The 17,949-nt window shown below is 47.2% G+C and overlaps 1 protein-coding gene across 1 annotated transcript in view; it reads left to right on the top strand.

Moving 5' to 3' along the window:
- LOC309547052 (FH2 domain-containing protein 1-like) overlaps nt 1–17,949 on the top strand; it is an 80,897-nt gene that overhangs the window by 58,302 nt on the left and 4,646 nt on the right. Inside the window, exons 3-11 of the mRNA XM_082246838.1 lie at nt 271–332; nt 460–562; nt 647–732; nt 2,609–2,709; nt 2,923–2,993; nt 4,129–4,236; nt 4,537–4,607; nt 5,934–6,051; nt 11,712–11,876. Coding sequence (XP_082102964.1) covers nt 271–332; nt 460–562; nt 647–732; nt 2,609–2,709; nt 2,923–2,993; nt 4,129–4,236; nt 4,537–4,607; nt 5,934–6,051; nt 11,712–11,876 — 885 coding nt within the window. The remainder of the gene's footprint in view (nt 1–270; nt 333–459; nt 563–646; nt 733–2,608; nt 2,710–2,922; nt 2,994–4,128; nt 4,237–4,536; nt 4,608–5,933; nt 6,052–11,711; nt 11,877–17,949) is intronic.

Here is a 17,949-nt window from a genome sequence, read left to right as displayed (position 1 = left end):
AGATTGCTTGGTCTTTGGTCACAAGGTGGATGAGAAGGCCAGGGGTCTGATACCCACCACCGTCAGAAATAGGTCATTCGGATTTGAATTATTCTTATTAGAATGAGTCTGTCCTCCCGCAATACTTCTTAAGGCTATGCTGTAGACTGCCTTTAATCCTAATGTAAGGCTCCGCATTACTCTCTGGCAAAAATCATGACTAATATTGATGGTGGCTTTGTCCATTCTAATGGGTTTCTTTTCAGTGCTAACGGGTGTTTTTGTTTGCAGATGACATTACTGGACTCCAAAAGAAATATGAACCTGGGGATTTTCTTGAAACAGTTCAAGAGGTGAGATTTGCCTTTTTACAGCTTGTTTTTAAGCCTTCTGGGTCTTTGATTTACTTTTTTTTTTTTTTTTTTTTTTTTTTTTTTTTTTTAGGTTTCCTTGTTTTAACCCAAAGTCTTTCTCTTTTAGGCCAGTACATGTGATGGTAGAAGATATTCGGAGAGGAGTCGGATCAAACTTTGGAGCTGATAAACTGGGTGAGCTGCAGAGACTTCTTCCTGAGAAAGATGAGGTAATCCTTTGCCTGTTTTATGTGTAGAGGGTGGCTGGGCTATCTATATGTAAGGCAATAAGCCATTTTCTTTATCCCACTCAGATGAAGAGGCTGCGGGCCTTTAAAGGAGACCGAAGTCGCTTGTCTGATCCTGAATTGTTCATGGTGATGCTGGTGGAGATTCCTAGGTGAGGCCTTTTTATCAACTCCCAACTGCAGCAGCTTGTGAACCCCTTTCAATCTAATAAGGAAAAGGGTCAGGGATCACCCAAAGACATTTAAATGGCATCTCCACTCTCCATGTTGCTGACTTTGGATATTGTATGGTGTATGGCCGCACCATCTTCTACTTGGCTACTAAAACAAATCATCCTTTGTGTTCCAGACAGGATGAACACTTTCCCTGTTTTTGCTTTGGCTGCTTGTACCTAGCAGCGGGGCACAATTTTATCTTTGGAACTAGGGGACACTCCTAGTTATCTGTAAGTCTTAAGGGCCATACACACTATAAGATTTTCTGAAGACATTTACCTTTTCTATGTAGTGCAAGGGCCTGCCAGATTGCATAGGAATTGAACGTGTTTAGGTTTGACCTCATATTATCTGGTTTTGGTAAATCTAAAGGAAAAAGTCTTCAGAAAATCTTATAGTGTGTATGGCCCATTAGTCTCAAGTAGAGGCTTTAAAGGGGGAGCATAGCAAGCACTCATAATGCCTATTGAGTGGTCATAAAGCACCAGACTGGAAACTGCATTGGGTCAGCTGGCTCGATGCACCAAGTGAAAACACCAAGGCACTTAGTTGAGGGCTTGCTTTGTAGAGCAGCAAGTCACAGCGTGGCCTACAAACTCAAGGCCATCCTTGAGGCTGCAGCCTCGGTGATTAAACTATATCATTCCAATAGGCTCCTCTGTGGGGTAATGTTGGCGATGAGGCTCCAAAGTTTATTGGGCACTGGATGGCATTCCATATCAAAACCCACTTGCTTTATGCTGTGACCAGTTCATGTAGTCATTTGCTTCTTTTTCAATCTTTATCGGTTCCCTAACCCACTGGGAACATCTGCCACATTGGTGTAGTCCACACTGCAGGTTTCCTCTTCAGGTGGCACACTTTTTTTTTCCTTGATACCATTTCTAGATTTTGTAGCCCTGACCCCTCACTATTTCCAACACTTTCTTTGTGTGCCTATAATCGTATTGGTTCCTGTCTTGGAATGAATGGATGGAGCATGAGACCTTCAGATATAATTTGCATGGCAAAATGCTTGTGGATATCTGACCATCACACCTACAGTACATGAGCTTATTGGACTTGGCATTGTGAAACCATGGACATTAATTTAAAGTTAATTGTGGACAATCGTTGCCACACGATTACAAGAGCACAATTGTCAAAAAAAGTCTTTCTTTAGGACTAACGGTACCCTTCTGTGGAAACACCTGAATGCAAGCCATGAAAAATACTGTATGGTCTGCACCCTAATGTTTTTTAGTTCAGTTTTACTATTTGAGCCTAAAGCCTCGTACACACGCAACGAATTTCCGCCGACCGGTCGTCCGTCTTTTGTCCAGAGTGGTGTCTGTTGGTTGGAATGTGCTCTAGACTGCAGACTAATTTTCCCGCACGACAGAATTCTACTTCAGAAGTGATGTCATGTGTTGGATTGCTTTGTATGTGTTCTTTCATCTCTGAGCATGCCTAGTCTTGCTCATAAGATTTTTCCCTGTCGAAATCTGTACTGACTGCACGAAAATCGGACGCGTTTTGACGGAGGACAAAACTTTTATAGCCTGCACACCAGAATTTTTTCGGCCAAAAAGTCGGAGTCGGTTGTCGGAAGCATCATACTAACAAGCCGAAAATCGGCAGATCGGTCATCGGACGAAAATTCCCGGCCAAATTTCGACTCGTGTGTACGAGGCTTAAGTCTGTTCAATTTGAATCCTATACCCAACTTACTGATCTCTTCTGAATTGAATGCACGTAATCTGTAAACTAAAAAAATTGGGGACAGATGTAATAGCAACTCTATCATCATGGTTTGTGTTCCTTCTGTTGCAGCTATTCACAGCGCCTGCAGGTCATGATACTGAAGGAGGAATTTTTCCCGCAGCTCAACTCTTTGAAACAGTCAGTGGAAATTCAGACAGCAGCAGCAACAGGTAGTGTGTGGTGTTTTTCTGGTGGCGTATGGTAATAGAGGTGACCTTAGTCGGTATGGCTTAAATGGGAATAAACACTCCAACCTTAACATTGTAGTCCCTCTTCTACATATTCCAGTGGGCTCGTGTAATTTCCATCTCTAGGTTGTCATATCATTGTATTTATCTTTTACCCTATTCCCAGCTTCATCTAATTGTGTATTTTGTTTTTAGAGCTTCTGCAGTGTGAGGAGCTTCACACCATCATCCACTTGGTGCTAAAAGCTGGGAACTACATGAACGCTGTGAGTTGTTAATATTTGCTTGTCTCTCAACACTGGAAGGCAAATGCTTTGGGGTTGAGGAGCACAGTCACTGGCCAGGTTACTGACGAGAAGGGCAGCCACCAGGCAGGGTCGGGGGCGAAGAAGCAGTCACTTAGGGAGGTTTGGGTGTGGAGCTAAGGACGGAAGTGACTGGGAGGAAGGGAATTTGCTGAGGATGGGGAAGCGGAGGAGGGCAACCACTGGGTTGGTGAGATGGCAGTCACCATAGAGGACCAACGAAGGGAAGGGAAGAGAACAGTCACTAAGAGGATATGTAAGGAGGGAAGCCATTCGGAAGGTTGAGATTCACTGGAGATGAGGGCAATGGTGTGGCGAAGGCAACCACCAGGGAGGGTCCAAAAAGGGAAAAGAGAAGCCCCTGGGATAGGGAGGAGGTCACTGGTTGGAGGAAATGCACTAGAGAGGGGCTTGATTCTGGGTGGCATGTGTGAAGGGCATACGTCAATGGAGGAAAAAGGGCAGTCACTCGGGATGGGGTGGGGGGTGTTGGTTTGAGGAGTTTAGAGGGCAGTCACCAAGAAGGGGATGGCAATGGGGAAAGGATGCCCCGGGGGGGGGGGGGGACTTTTTAAAAGTTCTTATTTAGTGTTTTCTGTGCCTTTTGATAGAAGTTAAAGTCAAACCAAATTTGTTGAATTGGAGTAACAAAAATACAATTATTTAACAAATCTATTTGTAAATCATATAAAAGTTGGACTCCAGCAAATGGTGAAATACAGTTAAAAAAATTGTGAATAGTCTTATGTAATTAGAGGGGTTATGATTTGTATACATCTTTGCCAGGCAACTGACCTATGAAGGTGACACCGAATTGTAGAATACATATTATGTCCACTCCTCATCTGCTGGCTGGACAATGGAGGAGCAGGTCACTCAGAAGTCTTTACTCTGCTCTCTCCTCTAGCACATTTTCTAAGCTTATAGGTGGGTCTGCAGGATGCTATTCTGCCCGGCGTCCCATCTCCTTCAGTACGGACTCCTGGTTACTTTTGCCAACCTTCAGTGAAGCTGCCTGGTTCACCTGCACCCTTCTCTGTTTCTTCCACCCTGTCTGGCAGGTTTTATCCTATTGATCTTGTTGTTTTGTCTGCAGGGTGGTTACGCTGGGAGTGCCATGGGTTTTCGGATGGGATCTCTTCTGAAACTGGCGGACACTAAAGCAAATAAACCTGGAATGAACCTTATGCATTTTGTAGTCCAGGTAAGAAGAGAGACTTTGCTCTCCATGTTACAGAATGGCAGACGAGAAGTGGCTAGTAGTTCTAACAGAAAATTACTGGGTGGCGCCATAGTTGGTCCCTACTCTAGTAGATTGCTCAGCTGGGTCATTCTTGGACCCTCAGAAGACTGGTGAGTGGGGCCATATTGCTTCCTCTGGTGGTAGAATGATGGAAGGGCCATGGGTGTTGCCTGCTTTGGCAGGGAGTGTGGGAGAGGCCACCTCCTTGCAGTAGACTGGAAAAGCTTTGACTTTTTTTTTTTTTTTTTTTCTGCTACTCAGGAAGCTGAGAAGAATAGTCGGGCACTGATGAGTTTTCCGGAGAAACTGACTCACATAAGCCAGGCGTCTCGGTAAGCAGCTCCATAAGCAACCTATGAAATATCTTATTCCTTTCTTGACTGTGGAGATGGCCACATTTCCCACCATCATATTTTAGGTTTATTCTTCATAGAAAGATGGCTGTAATTATATATATATATATATATATATATATATATATATATATATATATATATATATATATATATATATATATATATATATATATATATATATATATAAAAATACATATACAGTGTTGGGGTAGTTACTCAAAAAATGTATAACTAGTTACTTCTGTAAATTGGAATGAGATTACTTTACTAGTTACTGCATTTGAAAAGTAACTTCACTACTTATTACTTTACCTTCCTCTTTCTTAATTGACCGTGTAGAAGAAGATACATGACACTCTTTCTGCATAGAGTTTATTGTATAAACACCGGCTTTGGGAAACATGAGAACAAAACCTGAAAAAACAGAATAAAACATAAAGTGCAACAAAAAGTCATAAACTTCATCCCTCTCTATTCTTCGAAATAACGATTGTATCGCACGGCTTGGGTAACGCAGGAAAGCGCGTTCCTATAGCCTAGTAAAGTAGTGTAGTTACCTCCTATAGCCTAGTAAAGTAGTGTAGTTACCAATATTAGTATTGTAACTAGTTACGTTACTTCGTTACCAAAAAAAGTAATGTAGTTACTGTAATCCGTTACTTTGTAACTATTTACCCCCAACACTGTGTGTGTGTATGTATGTATGTGTATGTATATATATATATATATATATATATATTTTTATTATTATTATTTTTTTTTTATACTGTACATTTATTTCATTTTTCTAAACCCCAATTTTAGTTTTTTATGAGCTTGAAGTGACCAAAAGGTTGAAACTCTAGGTCCTTTGAACAATGGCTGTTGTTTTTGTGCCATTGTACTGTCCACAAAGGCAGGGTGAGGTACAATACAATTTCAACCTTGGGTACCAGAGGACCTGGCCAAGAATATTCGTCTTTATTTTATCTCCAGGCTGTTCTGTGTGGTTGGGGTTGTTTTTTATGTATTTATTTTATTGCTATTAATTTATGTTTTTTATTTTATATTTTTTTTTTTTTTTTTTTTCCTGAATCGGTAATGCTCAACCATTCTGTCTGTAAAGGTTCTCCTTTTATCCTGGTCTTGGTATAGCTAGCAGTAGCTTTGACTTGTTATTTCTTCAGTTCTAAACTGAAGACGTGACTTGGTGAAGCTAAAAGACATCTTTTGACATTACAGAACAAGTCCATTTGAATGTGACTAGCTACTGCTTGCTAGACTCAACCCCTAATTTCTCTAACTTTTCCTTTTCATCTCTAGCATTACATCCCTGGAAGTGGAGAGTGACCTGGAAACTCTCACTCAGCGGCTTCAAAGTACTAGGGAAGCCCTCCGGGACCAGCCGGATCTGAAGCATGAGATGGCACCCTTCCTGCAGGTGAGCGGAGACCCAGCGTAGCACGCTAGGAATAGGCTTGAAAGTACAGATTTATGGAGTTCTGCCAAAGCACAGGTGGGGCTCATACAGTGCCTCGAAATGAAAAAGTTAAACCACTCGAAATATTCCACGTTTTGTCATGTTGCAATCAAAAACCTAAATGTATTTTATTGGGATTTTATGTGATAGAAAAACACAGTGGCACAAAATTGTGAAGTGTAAGGAAAATTATAATTTTTTTTTTTATTTTTTACAAATGAAGAAAATGAATTGAAACGTTTGGCTGCATTTGTATTCAGCCCCCCTGAGTCAATACTTTTGTAGACCACCTTTCACTGCAATTACAGCTGCAAGTCTTTTTGGGGATGTCTCTACCAGCTTTGCACATCTAGAGCGGGACATTTTTATCCATTCTTATTTGCAAAATCGCTAAAGCTCTGTGAGATTGGATGGAGAGCGTCTGTGAACAGCAATTTTCAAGTCTTACCACAGATTCTCAATTGGATTTAGGTCTAGACTTTGACTGGGCTATTTTAACAACTGAAAATGCTTTGATCCAAAGCAGCCTTTCTCAACCATTTCAACACAGAAGAACCCTGGAAATAAATTTCTGATCTCGGAGAACCCCCTGCTAAAAATTAAAAATCTACAACTCATGACACATTAGTGTGACAGTCAGTGGGAAGAAAGTGATCCACCAATATCGTTTTTTTTTTTAATACCGATATTTTGGTCATCGGATATCGGTATTGACCGATATTTTCGGACATTTAAAAATGTTTTTTTTGTTTCCCACAGGTACTTTGGTGGAGGGTTTTGGGGGTCTAAAAGAACCCAAACCCCTCCTCTGCACTTAAAAGCATTCAAAAACGCCAATTTTGGCTATTTTTGAATGCTAACATTTTTTTTAATTTGCCGCTGAGTACCCGGAAGTAATGTAATGACATCACTTCCGGGTTTTTTACATGGAGACCCGATCAGAGCCGAATGCGGCTTTGATCAGGTCTTCTCTTCGGCCGCTGTGCCGGAAGGATGCCCGGGTCTCACGGGTGGGATGGTAGACCCGGGCGAGCCGCGGGAGGGGGGACATCCCCCTCTCGCTCCTTGTAATGACAGCCGAGCGGCTTTACAGCCGCATCGGTTGTCATTCCATGACAGCCGACCGTCGGCTATGGACGCCGGTCCCAGGATGAGGCCTCTAGCTGCGGGCATCACTCCGGTACAGCACTTTCCCGAAATATCAGTAACCTCAGGGGCCGATTCCGATATATCTGTGAAAGTGCATATCTGCATTCCCAATCGGTCGATTCCTACTCCTTACTCTTGTCATCATTGGGAAGAATTACCCCCTTACAGATAGCTGAAACAACAATGGTGTCATTGGGAACTTATCAGAGAGGCAGAAATTGCCCATTGCTCAAGGAACCCCTAGCAACCTCAGGAGGAACCTTAGAATTCCACAAAACCCTGGTTGAGAAACCCTAATCTAAACCATTCCATTGTAGCTCTGGCTGTATGTTTAGGGTCGTTGTCCTGCTGGAAGGTGAACCTCTGCTCCAGTCTCAAGTCTTTTGTAGACTCTTAACAGGTGTGTTTTTTTTTCTTTAAGATTTCCCTGTGTTTGGCTTCGTCCATCTTCCCGTCAACTCTGACCAGCTTCCCTATCCCTACTGAAGAAAATCATCCCCACAACATGATGCTGTCACCACCATGTTTCACAGTGGGGTTGGGGTGTTCAGGGTGATGTGCAGTGTTAGATTTCCACGACACATAGGGCTTTGCTTTAAGGCCAAAAAGTTAAATTTTGGTCTCCTCTGACCAGAGTACCTTCTTCCACATGTTTGCTGTGTCCCCCACATGGCTTCTCGCAAAGTGCGACTGGGACTTCTTATGGCTTTCTTTCAACAATGGCTTTCTTCTTGTCCCTCTGCCATAAAGGGCAGATTTGTGGAGCGCCATCTATTAGTTGTCCTGTGGACAGATTCTCCCACCTGAGCTGTAGGTCTCTGCAGCTCTTCCAGAGTTCCCATGGGCCTCTTGGATGCTTCTCTGATGAATGCTCTCATTGCCTGGCCGGTCCGTTTAGGTGGATGGCCATCTCTTGGTAGGTTGCAGTTGTGCCATACTCTTTCCATTCTCAGATGCTGGATTGAACAGCGCTCTGTTAGATGTTCAAAGCTTGGGATATTTTTTTATAACCTAACCCTGCTTTAACCACTTAACCAGTTCCGGACCACGCGCCTTTTTACTGCGGCAGGGTGGCACGGACAGGCATAGCGACGTAGGTCTGCGTCACTCTCCTGAAGGCCGCTAGGGGGCCCATCATCAGCGGGGAAGCCGATGCGGGTGTCAGGCGGCTCCGATTGCCGCCTGTCACCAGCGATCTCTCCCCGCCTTCTCCCTGAAATGATCACAGAGCTCATGTGATCCTTCTATATAGGATCGCGTGTCTCTGTGATCATTTCACAAGTCCAACCCCCCCACAGTTAGAATCACTCCCCTAGGGTCAGATCTGTCCGCCACAATGTCGCAGTCCCGCAAAAATGCAAAGCAACATGAACAGGAAGATGACAGCATGTGGTCAAGCAGTAGCACATATTGCAGAGCAGACACTGTCTCAGGGCCCGAACTAACAGCAAGATGAAGCAGCCTCAGAGGGTGAAGCAATGGGCAATGTAGTGCACTCCACAGTGAAAAACAGTCATTCGATTATCCACTTCTTAACCTCCGCTGACAGTGGATAAACACAGCTTGTGCAAAAATACCATACATCGGTAGTGTCTCCTCATGAGTCATCCACTGTATGCAGGATCAGTCCCTGTCGCTCAGAGCAGGACACCGTTGAGCTGTACCATGCCATCTCCCATGTGGAGGCGGAGCCAAATTGGGAGTTGGCGGGGTCGGGGAGGCGGCGGCACGGCGGAGTGGAGGAGGTTGCTAGATGCCAAACGGCTCTAGCAACCATTGCTGTGTGGGCTCTGCAGCAGAGAGCCACAGAGTCGGATCAGATGCAGTCTGGTCCTCCGGTCCATTCCAGATGGTGCACGGCACGGGTCACTCACAGTAAGTGACACAATCTGAGTCAGGCAGTTAGCAGTTCTGCAAAGTCTGGCCAGCAGTGCGCCCCTAGGCGGCAGTGCGCCCTAGGCGGCTGCTGCCTACTTCGCCTAGCGGGAGCGCCGGCCCTGTCTGCGGTTGGCAAGTGGGTTGCACTTCTCCACAACTTCATCCCTGACCTGTCTGGTGTATTTCTTGGCCTTCATAATGCGCTTTGTTCTCTAGGGTTCTCTAACAAACCTCTGAGGGCTTCACAGAACAGCTGTATTTATACTGTGATTAATTTACACACAGGTGGATCCTACTAATTCAGTGACTTCTGAAGGCAATTGGTTCCGCTAGATTTTAGTTAGTGGTATCGGAGGGCTGAATACAAATGCACGCCACACTTTTCAGATCTTTATTTATATAAAAACATTTGAATTTTCTTTCACTTCACAATTATTTGCCACTTTGTGTCGGTCTATCACAGTGATGGCGAACCTTGGCACCCCAGATGTTTTGGAACTACATTTCTCATGATGCTCCACTACACCGCAGAGTGCATGACCATCATGGGCAATGTAGTTCAAAAACATCTGGGGTTCCAAGGTTCGCCATCACTGGTCTATCACATAAAATCTCAACAAAATACATTTTTGTGGTTGTAATATGACAATGTGGGAAATTCCAAGGGGTATGAATAGTTTTTCATGGCACTGTATGTTTATGTAGCACCCTCCTAGGTAGGTGCTAGTGAGAGATTATAGTTTTTTTTGGCTCTGTCTGCCTATCGGAGAAGCAGCAAGCAAATCTATATTGCTCTCCGTCTACTAGAGAGCAGGATCTGTGAGTTAGGTCTGCTCATGGTGTGTGATCTGGTCTAGGGAGTGTTTCACTCATAGGGATTCATATTGGACAGTGGAGGAAATCTGACCAATGGGTACACAGGCTTTAATACAGCCCCAGTGATTGGTACAGACTGATTGTCTTTGTGAATTCTGGGGTGTAGTATAAAAGCCAGGAGCACATGTGCTGCGGGGTCTTTGACTGGTGAGCAGACTCCCGGAGGGAGGGTGGCGCCTGTCTCCTCCTCCTCTGTAGCAATGGCAACACGGTCACAGGCAGTCTGCCCGGGGATCAGAAGGAAGGAGCTGAGCCCAGAGGTCCATGAGAGCTGACCGAAGAGGTAGAGACACTGGAGACCCTCAAAAAAAGAATAGTGAGTACAGGGAATCGTGTCTAGGAGCCTGACCTGAGAGGGGCCTACCCGGTGTAGGATAGTCAGAGGATGGGTGTCAGCAAGTGGAGTGAAAGGGGTTACTAGATGTGTATCCCGAAGGTATCATCTTAACAAGTCATCTACAATAGAGACTTAATCCTGAATTCATCTAAGTGGTAAGGTGAATCAGCAGCCTGGCTGCATCCTCAGACAGGAGTCCTCATCTACTATGAATAGTTCCAAGTTGGAGTATCCCACTCTTCCCTTCTCCCATCCCTAATTTAAATAAAACCACAAAAACAACTACATCCCCTAGACCAGTGATGGCAAACCCTGGCACCCCAGATGTTTTGAAACTGCAATGTAGTTAAGCCTCATGGGGACATGTAGAGTGCATGAGCCTTATGGGGGGGAAATGTAGAGCGCATGAGCCTCATGGGGGGGGGGGGGGGGGGAATGTAGAGCGCATGAGCCTCATGGGGGGGAAATGTAGAGCGCATGAGCCTCATGGGGGGGAAATGTAGAGCGCATGAGCCTCATGGGGGGGAAATGTAGAGCGCATGAGCCTCATGGGGGGGAAATGTAGAGGGCATGGGCCTCATGGGGGGGGAAATGTAGAGGGCATGGGCCTCATGGGGGGGGGAAATGTAGAGGGCATGAGCCTCATGGGGGGGGAAATGTAGAGGGCATGAGCCTCATGGGGGGGGAAATGTAGAGGGCATGAGCCTCATGGGGGGGGAAATGTAGAGGGCATGAGCCTCATGGGGGGGGAAATGTAGAGGGCATGAGCCTCATGGGGGGGGAAATGTAGAGGGCATGAGCCTCATGGGGGGGAAATGTAGAGGGCATGAGCCTCATGGGGGGGAAATGTAGAGGGCATGAGCCTCATGGGGGGGAAATGTAGTTCCAAAACATCTGGGGTGCCAAGGTTCGCCATCATTGCCCTTGACTGTTCATTGACTTAGCTAGAGAGTAAAAGAGTTAAATTGTGCATTCTGCAGTTGCTAATGGTAACCCAGGGGGACCCCAAGTTGAACAATCCAGCAGTCCTCAAGGGGGCAGTGCTAAATTTCTAAACCTGGTGGAAACCACATGGCTTTGCTGCCAATAGTGTGCAAGTTTCATCTTTTATTTTGAGGGAAGAGCAACCAAAGAATAGAATTGTCACCTCCCCTAAAAATTCTACGTCTGCAGGGAAATTTCTATTGAACAGATTGAACGGGGTTTGTTGTTTTTCATATTTTTCTTCATTTAGCAGCTATGGGAAATCTTACACACTTACTTGTGCCATTCTTTCCATGGTTATACCATGGGGCCAAGGGTTTTTTGACTCCTGTTCCTTACACCAATATGAGGTGACCCTTTTATATGTAGTTCAGATAATGTCTGTTCCCTCTGGCAGGTAGCGGAGGTGGAGCTGTGCGAGGTTCTGTGCTCTCTGCAGAGTCTAAGGGACACCAGGTGCGCTGTGATGGATTACTTCTGTGAAGATGAATCTACCTGCAGACTGGAGGACCTCTGCCTCATCTTCACTACTTTCTGTGCCAAGTTCCTGGCTGCCGCTCACGTAAGTGAAGCTTTTGGTAATAATCTATAGTTTTTACGTAAAGTTGTACTCATAAGTTTACGTACCCTGGCAGGATTTATGATTTCTTGGCCATCTTTCAGAGAATATGAATAACACAAACTTTTCTTTCACTCATAGTTAGCGTTTGGCTGAAGCCATTTATTATCAATCAACTGTGTTTACTCTTTTTAAATCCATAATGACAACAGAAACTACCCAAATGACCCTGATCAAAAGTTAACACTTTTGATGGTGATTTTGGCCTGATGAAATGCACACAAGTTGACACAAAGGGGTTTGAACCAGAGGCGTAACTAGTAGAACTTTCAGGGCCCCAGGGCAAGAAACCATGACGGGCCCCCCGGGGGCTCTTTCCTTTAAGCCTGGGGCTCTTCCACTGATCCTGGGGCCCTTTACTCTCGTTGCAGGGCCCTTTATTACGGTCCCGCAGCGGGACCCTTTCACAAGTTCTGCAGTGGGCCCCCTTTCTGCCATCTTAGGGCCTCCCCACGGTGGTGGCATGCCAGAGCCCGGTCGCAAGTGTGACCTTTGCATATTGTTGGATGTACCTGTATTGACCCATCCTGGTGTTCAGCTTTTCCATGTGAAAAAGGGGACCCAACATGTTCTGTTAGTTTTCCATTTGCGAGTTTCCTTTTAAAACCGCGGCCCTGCCCGGAAATGATGTCAGCGGAACCCATCAACCACTTCCGACTCTTCCAAGATGGCTGCAGACCGGAAGCGCGTCCGGTCCCGCCGCCGTCTTGCTCCTTTACCGTGAGGAGACACCAGGAAAACCGAAGCGGTGTCAGCCTGAGGGGGGGGGGGGTGTCAGCGCTGCTTGCCTATGGGCAGGGACACACATCACCCACCCCTCCCTCCGTACAGCCGTGTCTGCCGGAGGGATCGCTGAGGCTGGCCGGACCAGCCTGGAAGATCTTCGGGGCCAAACCAGGTACGGTCTTGGAAGGGATGCCCCCGGCATCCTGACGGCTGGGGGGATGGTTGCAAATATCACAGTGCAAATATCAATATTTTAGCTATAAACCTATAGCTAGTGCTATTAGTAATGTGTTTAAGTTTAACAGAAGTCAAAAACCATATTCATTAATTTACATAAAGGTCAGGTTACTATAACCTAGCCAGAAGAGACTTCCCTCTTACATCAGAGTCTGCAGGAATCCCCCTTACAGTAGAAGGGGAACTCCTATGTAAAGGGGAACTCTGATGTAAGGGGGGATCTGGTGACCAAAGACCACCTTATATCCGAGTCTACTGCGTTCCCCTTTACATCAGAGTTCCAACTTGCATCAGGATCTGCAGAGTTCGCCCTTGCACTGTAAGGGGGAATCCTGCAGAGATTCTAAAGTAAAGAGGGTGATCTTTCTATTAGCGTCCCCTTACATTATTGCATGCACTGGCCCTTTACATCAGTGACCTCCCCTACCCCTCAAAATCAGACTGGCCTGGCGGCACTGTCGCTGACTCATCAGGTGCACCGTGCAGGGCTTAGTCAGATGGCTCCAGGTTGGAGGCTCTGGTTCTATTGCATGGATAAAACCACGCATGTCTGACACCTCCTCCACCCCCCAGCAGCACTCTCACTCTTGAATCCTTTCCAGACTCTTCCCCCCCCCCCCCCCTTTAGAGACTGCAGACGTGATAAAAGACAAGGGCTGGTCATAGGTTGCGGCCATGATACAGGAGATGGTTAAAGGCTGCGGCCATGGTACAGGGGGTGGTCAGACTGCAGCCATGGTACAGGAGATGGTTAGAGGCTGCGGCCAATGGTACAGGGGGTGGTCGGAGACTGCACAGACATGGTAGCGTCCTCCTCACCCCCTCACATTAGTTTCCTCCTCTGTCCCCCTTCATCTTACCTGTCCACATCAGTGTCCTCCTCCTGTGACCCTTTCATCTCTCCACAGGCACATCAATGTCCTCCTCTGCCCCCTTCACGGCTTCACCTTGCAGTAATGTCCTCCTCTGCCCCCTCACTCACATGATAAAAGACAAGAGCTAGTCGGAGGTTGCAGACATGATACAGGGGGTGGTCGGAGGCTGCGGCCATGTTACAGGAGGTGGTCGGAGGCTGCGGCCATGTTACAGGAGGTGGTCGGAGGCTGCGGCCATGTTACAGGAGGTGGTCGGAGGCTGCGGCCATGTTACAGGAGGTGGTCGGAGGCTGCGGCCATGGTACAGGAGGTGGTCGGAGGCTGCGGCCATGGTACAGGAGGTGGTCGGAGGCTGCGGCCATGGTACAGGAGGTGGTCGGAGGCTGCGGCCATGGTACAGGAGGTGGTCGGAGGCTGCGGCCATGGTACAGGAGGTGGTCGGAGGCTGTGGCCATGGTACAGGAGGTGGTCGGAGGCTGCACGGACATGGCAGTGTCCTCCTCCTCTGTCCCCCTTCAAGTTACCTCTTCATATCAGTGTCCTCCTCCTGTGACCCTTTCATCTCTCCACAGGCACATCAGTGTCCTCCTCTGCCCCCGTCATGGCTTCACCTTGCAGTAATGTCCTCCTCTGCCCCCTCACTCACATGAGTGTCCTCCTCGGGTCCACCTCTGCTGTGGTGGCGAGGCACCGTCGAGAACAAGTGTATTTTATTAAAAAATGGCGCCGGATTGTGTCATTACGTAACTGCGCTTGGGCCTGCCCTGCCGAGCTTGTACAAGCTTTTCCGAGCCCTCCAGGCATTGGAACCGCGCATGCGCAGTTACATTGTCTGCCCGTAGCCATCTTTTTTTTACGGGTACAGCTGCCTGTAACAGGCATTTATGGGCAGCCCAAAATGGGCTGAAATTTATGGGCTGCCGTAAATTAACGCAGTTGGCAACGCTGTGCTTTTGGGGCTATGTCTCTGCTAAAGGTACAGGCCGACTTTGCCGCATTGAGGGGCCAATGGACGGGGCTATATATTGTAAAGATTTCCATGAGAACCTTCCATCAGCCAGAACAATGAAGATGGGCTATGGATGGGTCTTCCAGAATGAAAATGACCTGGGACATAACACCAAGGCAACAAAGGAGTGGCTCAAGAAGAGGCACATTAAGGTCATTGAGTGGCCTAGCCAGTCTCCAGACCTTAATCCTATAGACAATTTTTGGATTTAGAGAAGATCTGTAAAGAGTGGACCAAAATCCCTCCTGCAAACCTGGTAACCCAACTACAAGAAACTAGAGATGGCCTTGCGGTTCGTCCGGCGGTCGGTTAGTGGCAAATTTTGCTTGTTCGCAACCCGCCAATTTTGCGAACACATGGCGTTGTTCACGGCGGCCATATTAGTTTACATTGGGGAGAACTTTGACCCATGACACAGCCGTCAGGTGGAACGGAACAGCCGATTGAAACATTTCAGCACATGGACATGCCCCCCTACCTTATAAATAGACCAGAGCTGTCGGCCGTTTCACATTCTTTTTGTCCGCATAGGGAGAGGTCTGCTGTGTTCATCGGGGAGAGATTGCCAGACACATCGCTCTGTTAAGATCCACAAAAGTCCTCTTTAAGGGCTGGTATTTATTTGGTAAAGGTGTACAGTCTTTTGTCAGTGTAGGGACAGGTATGCTGTGTTCATCAGGGACAGAAATTGCCAGCGACACAAATCGCTCTGTTAAGGTCCACAAAAGTCATTTTAAGGGCTGCTATTTGGTATTGGTGTGCAGTGCACTATATAGAGGTGTAATCCACGTATAATATACTTTGTAATATAGAAAGCATATTATAGTGGATTTGTATTGTGCACTGTGCAGCATTGTGACAGGTGTGGTGACTGAGCGTTGCTGCAGCAATACTACAAAAAGTGACAAAAGCACTTTTAATGTATAACTGGTGTGATAGACCAGTGGCCCCCCAATACCACCTATTGAAGTGGGGTATTATTTAACAGTATACTGTTCTAAGAGTGTATTGTATTCCTGCAAAAATGTGGCCTCTTTTGCTGTGTTAACTGTGCTACACACAGTAACAACAGTTACTTGCCGATTATTTGTAGAACTGGTGTGATAAACCTGTGGCCCCCCCAATACCACAGATTGAAGCGGGGTGTTAGCTACCTTTTTCCAGATATACTGCGATTCTCTAGAGACTTTTGTCACAGGGTAATTTAAAAAATGACAGGCAGAGGAAGAGGCAGGCCCTTCCGCAGGGGTAGGGCAGGAGCAGTAGGCCGGAGCCAAAGTGTGAAGTTTCAGAAGGTGCGTTCGATTACGTCAAAGGACGCACCAGACTTGGTTGAGTGGCTCACTCAGCCTTCCTCTTCTGCACCCTCCTCATCCTCTCTATGTGCACCCTCTTCACTCTCTGCTGTGTGCACCCCCAAAGACACCACCACTTCCATATACCCTCCGCTTGAGTCACTGGAATTATTTTCTGATCCATCACAAATCATTTGCGATGCGCAGCCATTCTCGGCATTGGATCAAGAAGAGGAGGTAACAGCCGCCACTCAGCAGTCTGACGACAGTACCCAGATCAGCCCAAGGAGGTTGGTCCCCGCTGTTGCTGCCTACTCCGAGATCTCGAATGTTAGTGGTGGGGAAGGTGACGTGGATGATGACGTGTCTATGGATGTCACGTGGGTGGCCACGAGAGGAAGAGGAGGGGAGTTCAGAGGGAGAGACGGACCAACAGATAGGGAGAAGAAGCAGGCGGAACTTGCATTGCACAAGAGGTACAAAGCAGACTGCAAATGTATCAGGAGCGAGCCATCAACCTTGTACAGTCGCATCTGGCGCTCCCAGGACGCCGTCACATGGCTCCGCAGTGTGGGCTTTTTTTAATGTGTCCGTTACTGATAACAGTGTTGCCATTTGCAGCCTTTGCAGTCAACGCACAAGTTATGGTAAGCCCAACACTCACCTAGGGACGACCGCCTTAAGAAGGCACCTGAACTCCCATCACTGAGCCCAGTGGGAGCAACACCGTCAGAACCCACAAAGCCGGATAACCCTCTTGCCCAACGTTTGACTGCTGGCTCGTCGGAACTGATAGCCCGCCAACTACTGCCATATCAACTGGTGGACTCTGAGGCCTTTTGTAAATTTGTGGCCATTGGAACACCACAATGGAAGGTCCCAGGCCGGAAATATTTTGTCGCAGGAGGGCATTCCAGAGCTGTATGGCCATGTTCAGCGGCAAGTGAATATATCTCTGGCACACAGTGTCGGTTCCAAGATACATCTGACCACAGACACATGGTCTAGCAAACACGGGCAGGGAAGGTATATAACTTTTACTGCCCACTGGGTGAACCTTCTGACGGCCGTCAAGCATGTAACCCGTGGCACCCGTGTAGATTTGGTTATACCGCCACGGATTGCATGCAGGCCTGCCTCTTCTCCTCCTCCATCCTCCCTCTCCTCCTCGGCTGACTTCTCCTTTTCCGCTGCTACCGTCTCTTCCGCTGCGCCGCCCTAGATCCCCAGAACCTATTCCACATGCCAGGTGAGACGTTGCCATGCTGTGCTGCGTCTGTTGTGCCTGGAAGCCAAGAGCCACACTGGACCTGCACTCCTTTCAGCTTTGCGTTCACAGGCAGATCAGTGGCTGACACCGCTCAATTTGACAGTTGTTAAAGTGGTGCGACAACGGTGCCAATCTGCTGAGCGCGCTGTAACAGGGCTAAATGACACACAAGCCATGCATGGCACACCTCCTGAACTTGGTCGTGCAGCAATTTGTTGCCAAATACCCTGGGGTCCAGGACGTCTTGCGGCAGGCCAGGAAAATCTCTAGCCATTTCAGAAGATCTTACACAGCCATGGCTCGCCTTTCTGACATTCAGCGGCGACACAACCTGCCCGTCGGACGTCTTATTTGTGGCTGCCCGACGCGATGGAACTCTACGTTGCATATGCTCGATAGGCTGCTCCAGCAGAAACGTGCAGTTAACGACTACCTGTACGAACTCTGCGGCAGGACAGGTTCTGGGGAGCTTGGGTTTTTTCACCTCGCCAGTGGCTGCTCATGTGGGACGTATGCAAACTTTTGCGGCCATTCGATAAAAAAACAAACTGGTCAGTGACGGCCAGGGCGCCATTAGTGACATCGTACCTTACGCCTTCTTTCT

The sequence above is a fragment of the Pelophylax lessonae genome, assembly GCF_965119305.1.
Source record: "Pelophylax lessonae genome assembly, chromosome: 2".
Taxonomy (NCBI): domain Eukaryota; kingdom Metazoa; phylum Chordata; class Amphibia; order Anura; family Ranidae; genus Pelophylax; species Pelophylax lessonae.
Note: the sequence above shows the minus strand (reverse complement) of the source record. Positions and strands in the feature narration are given on the sequence as shown.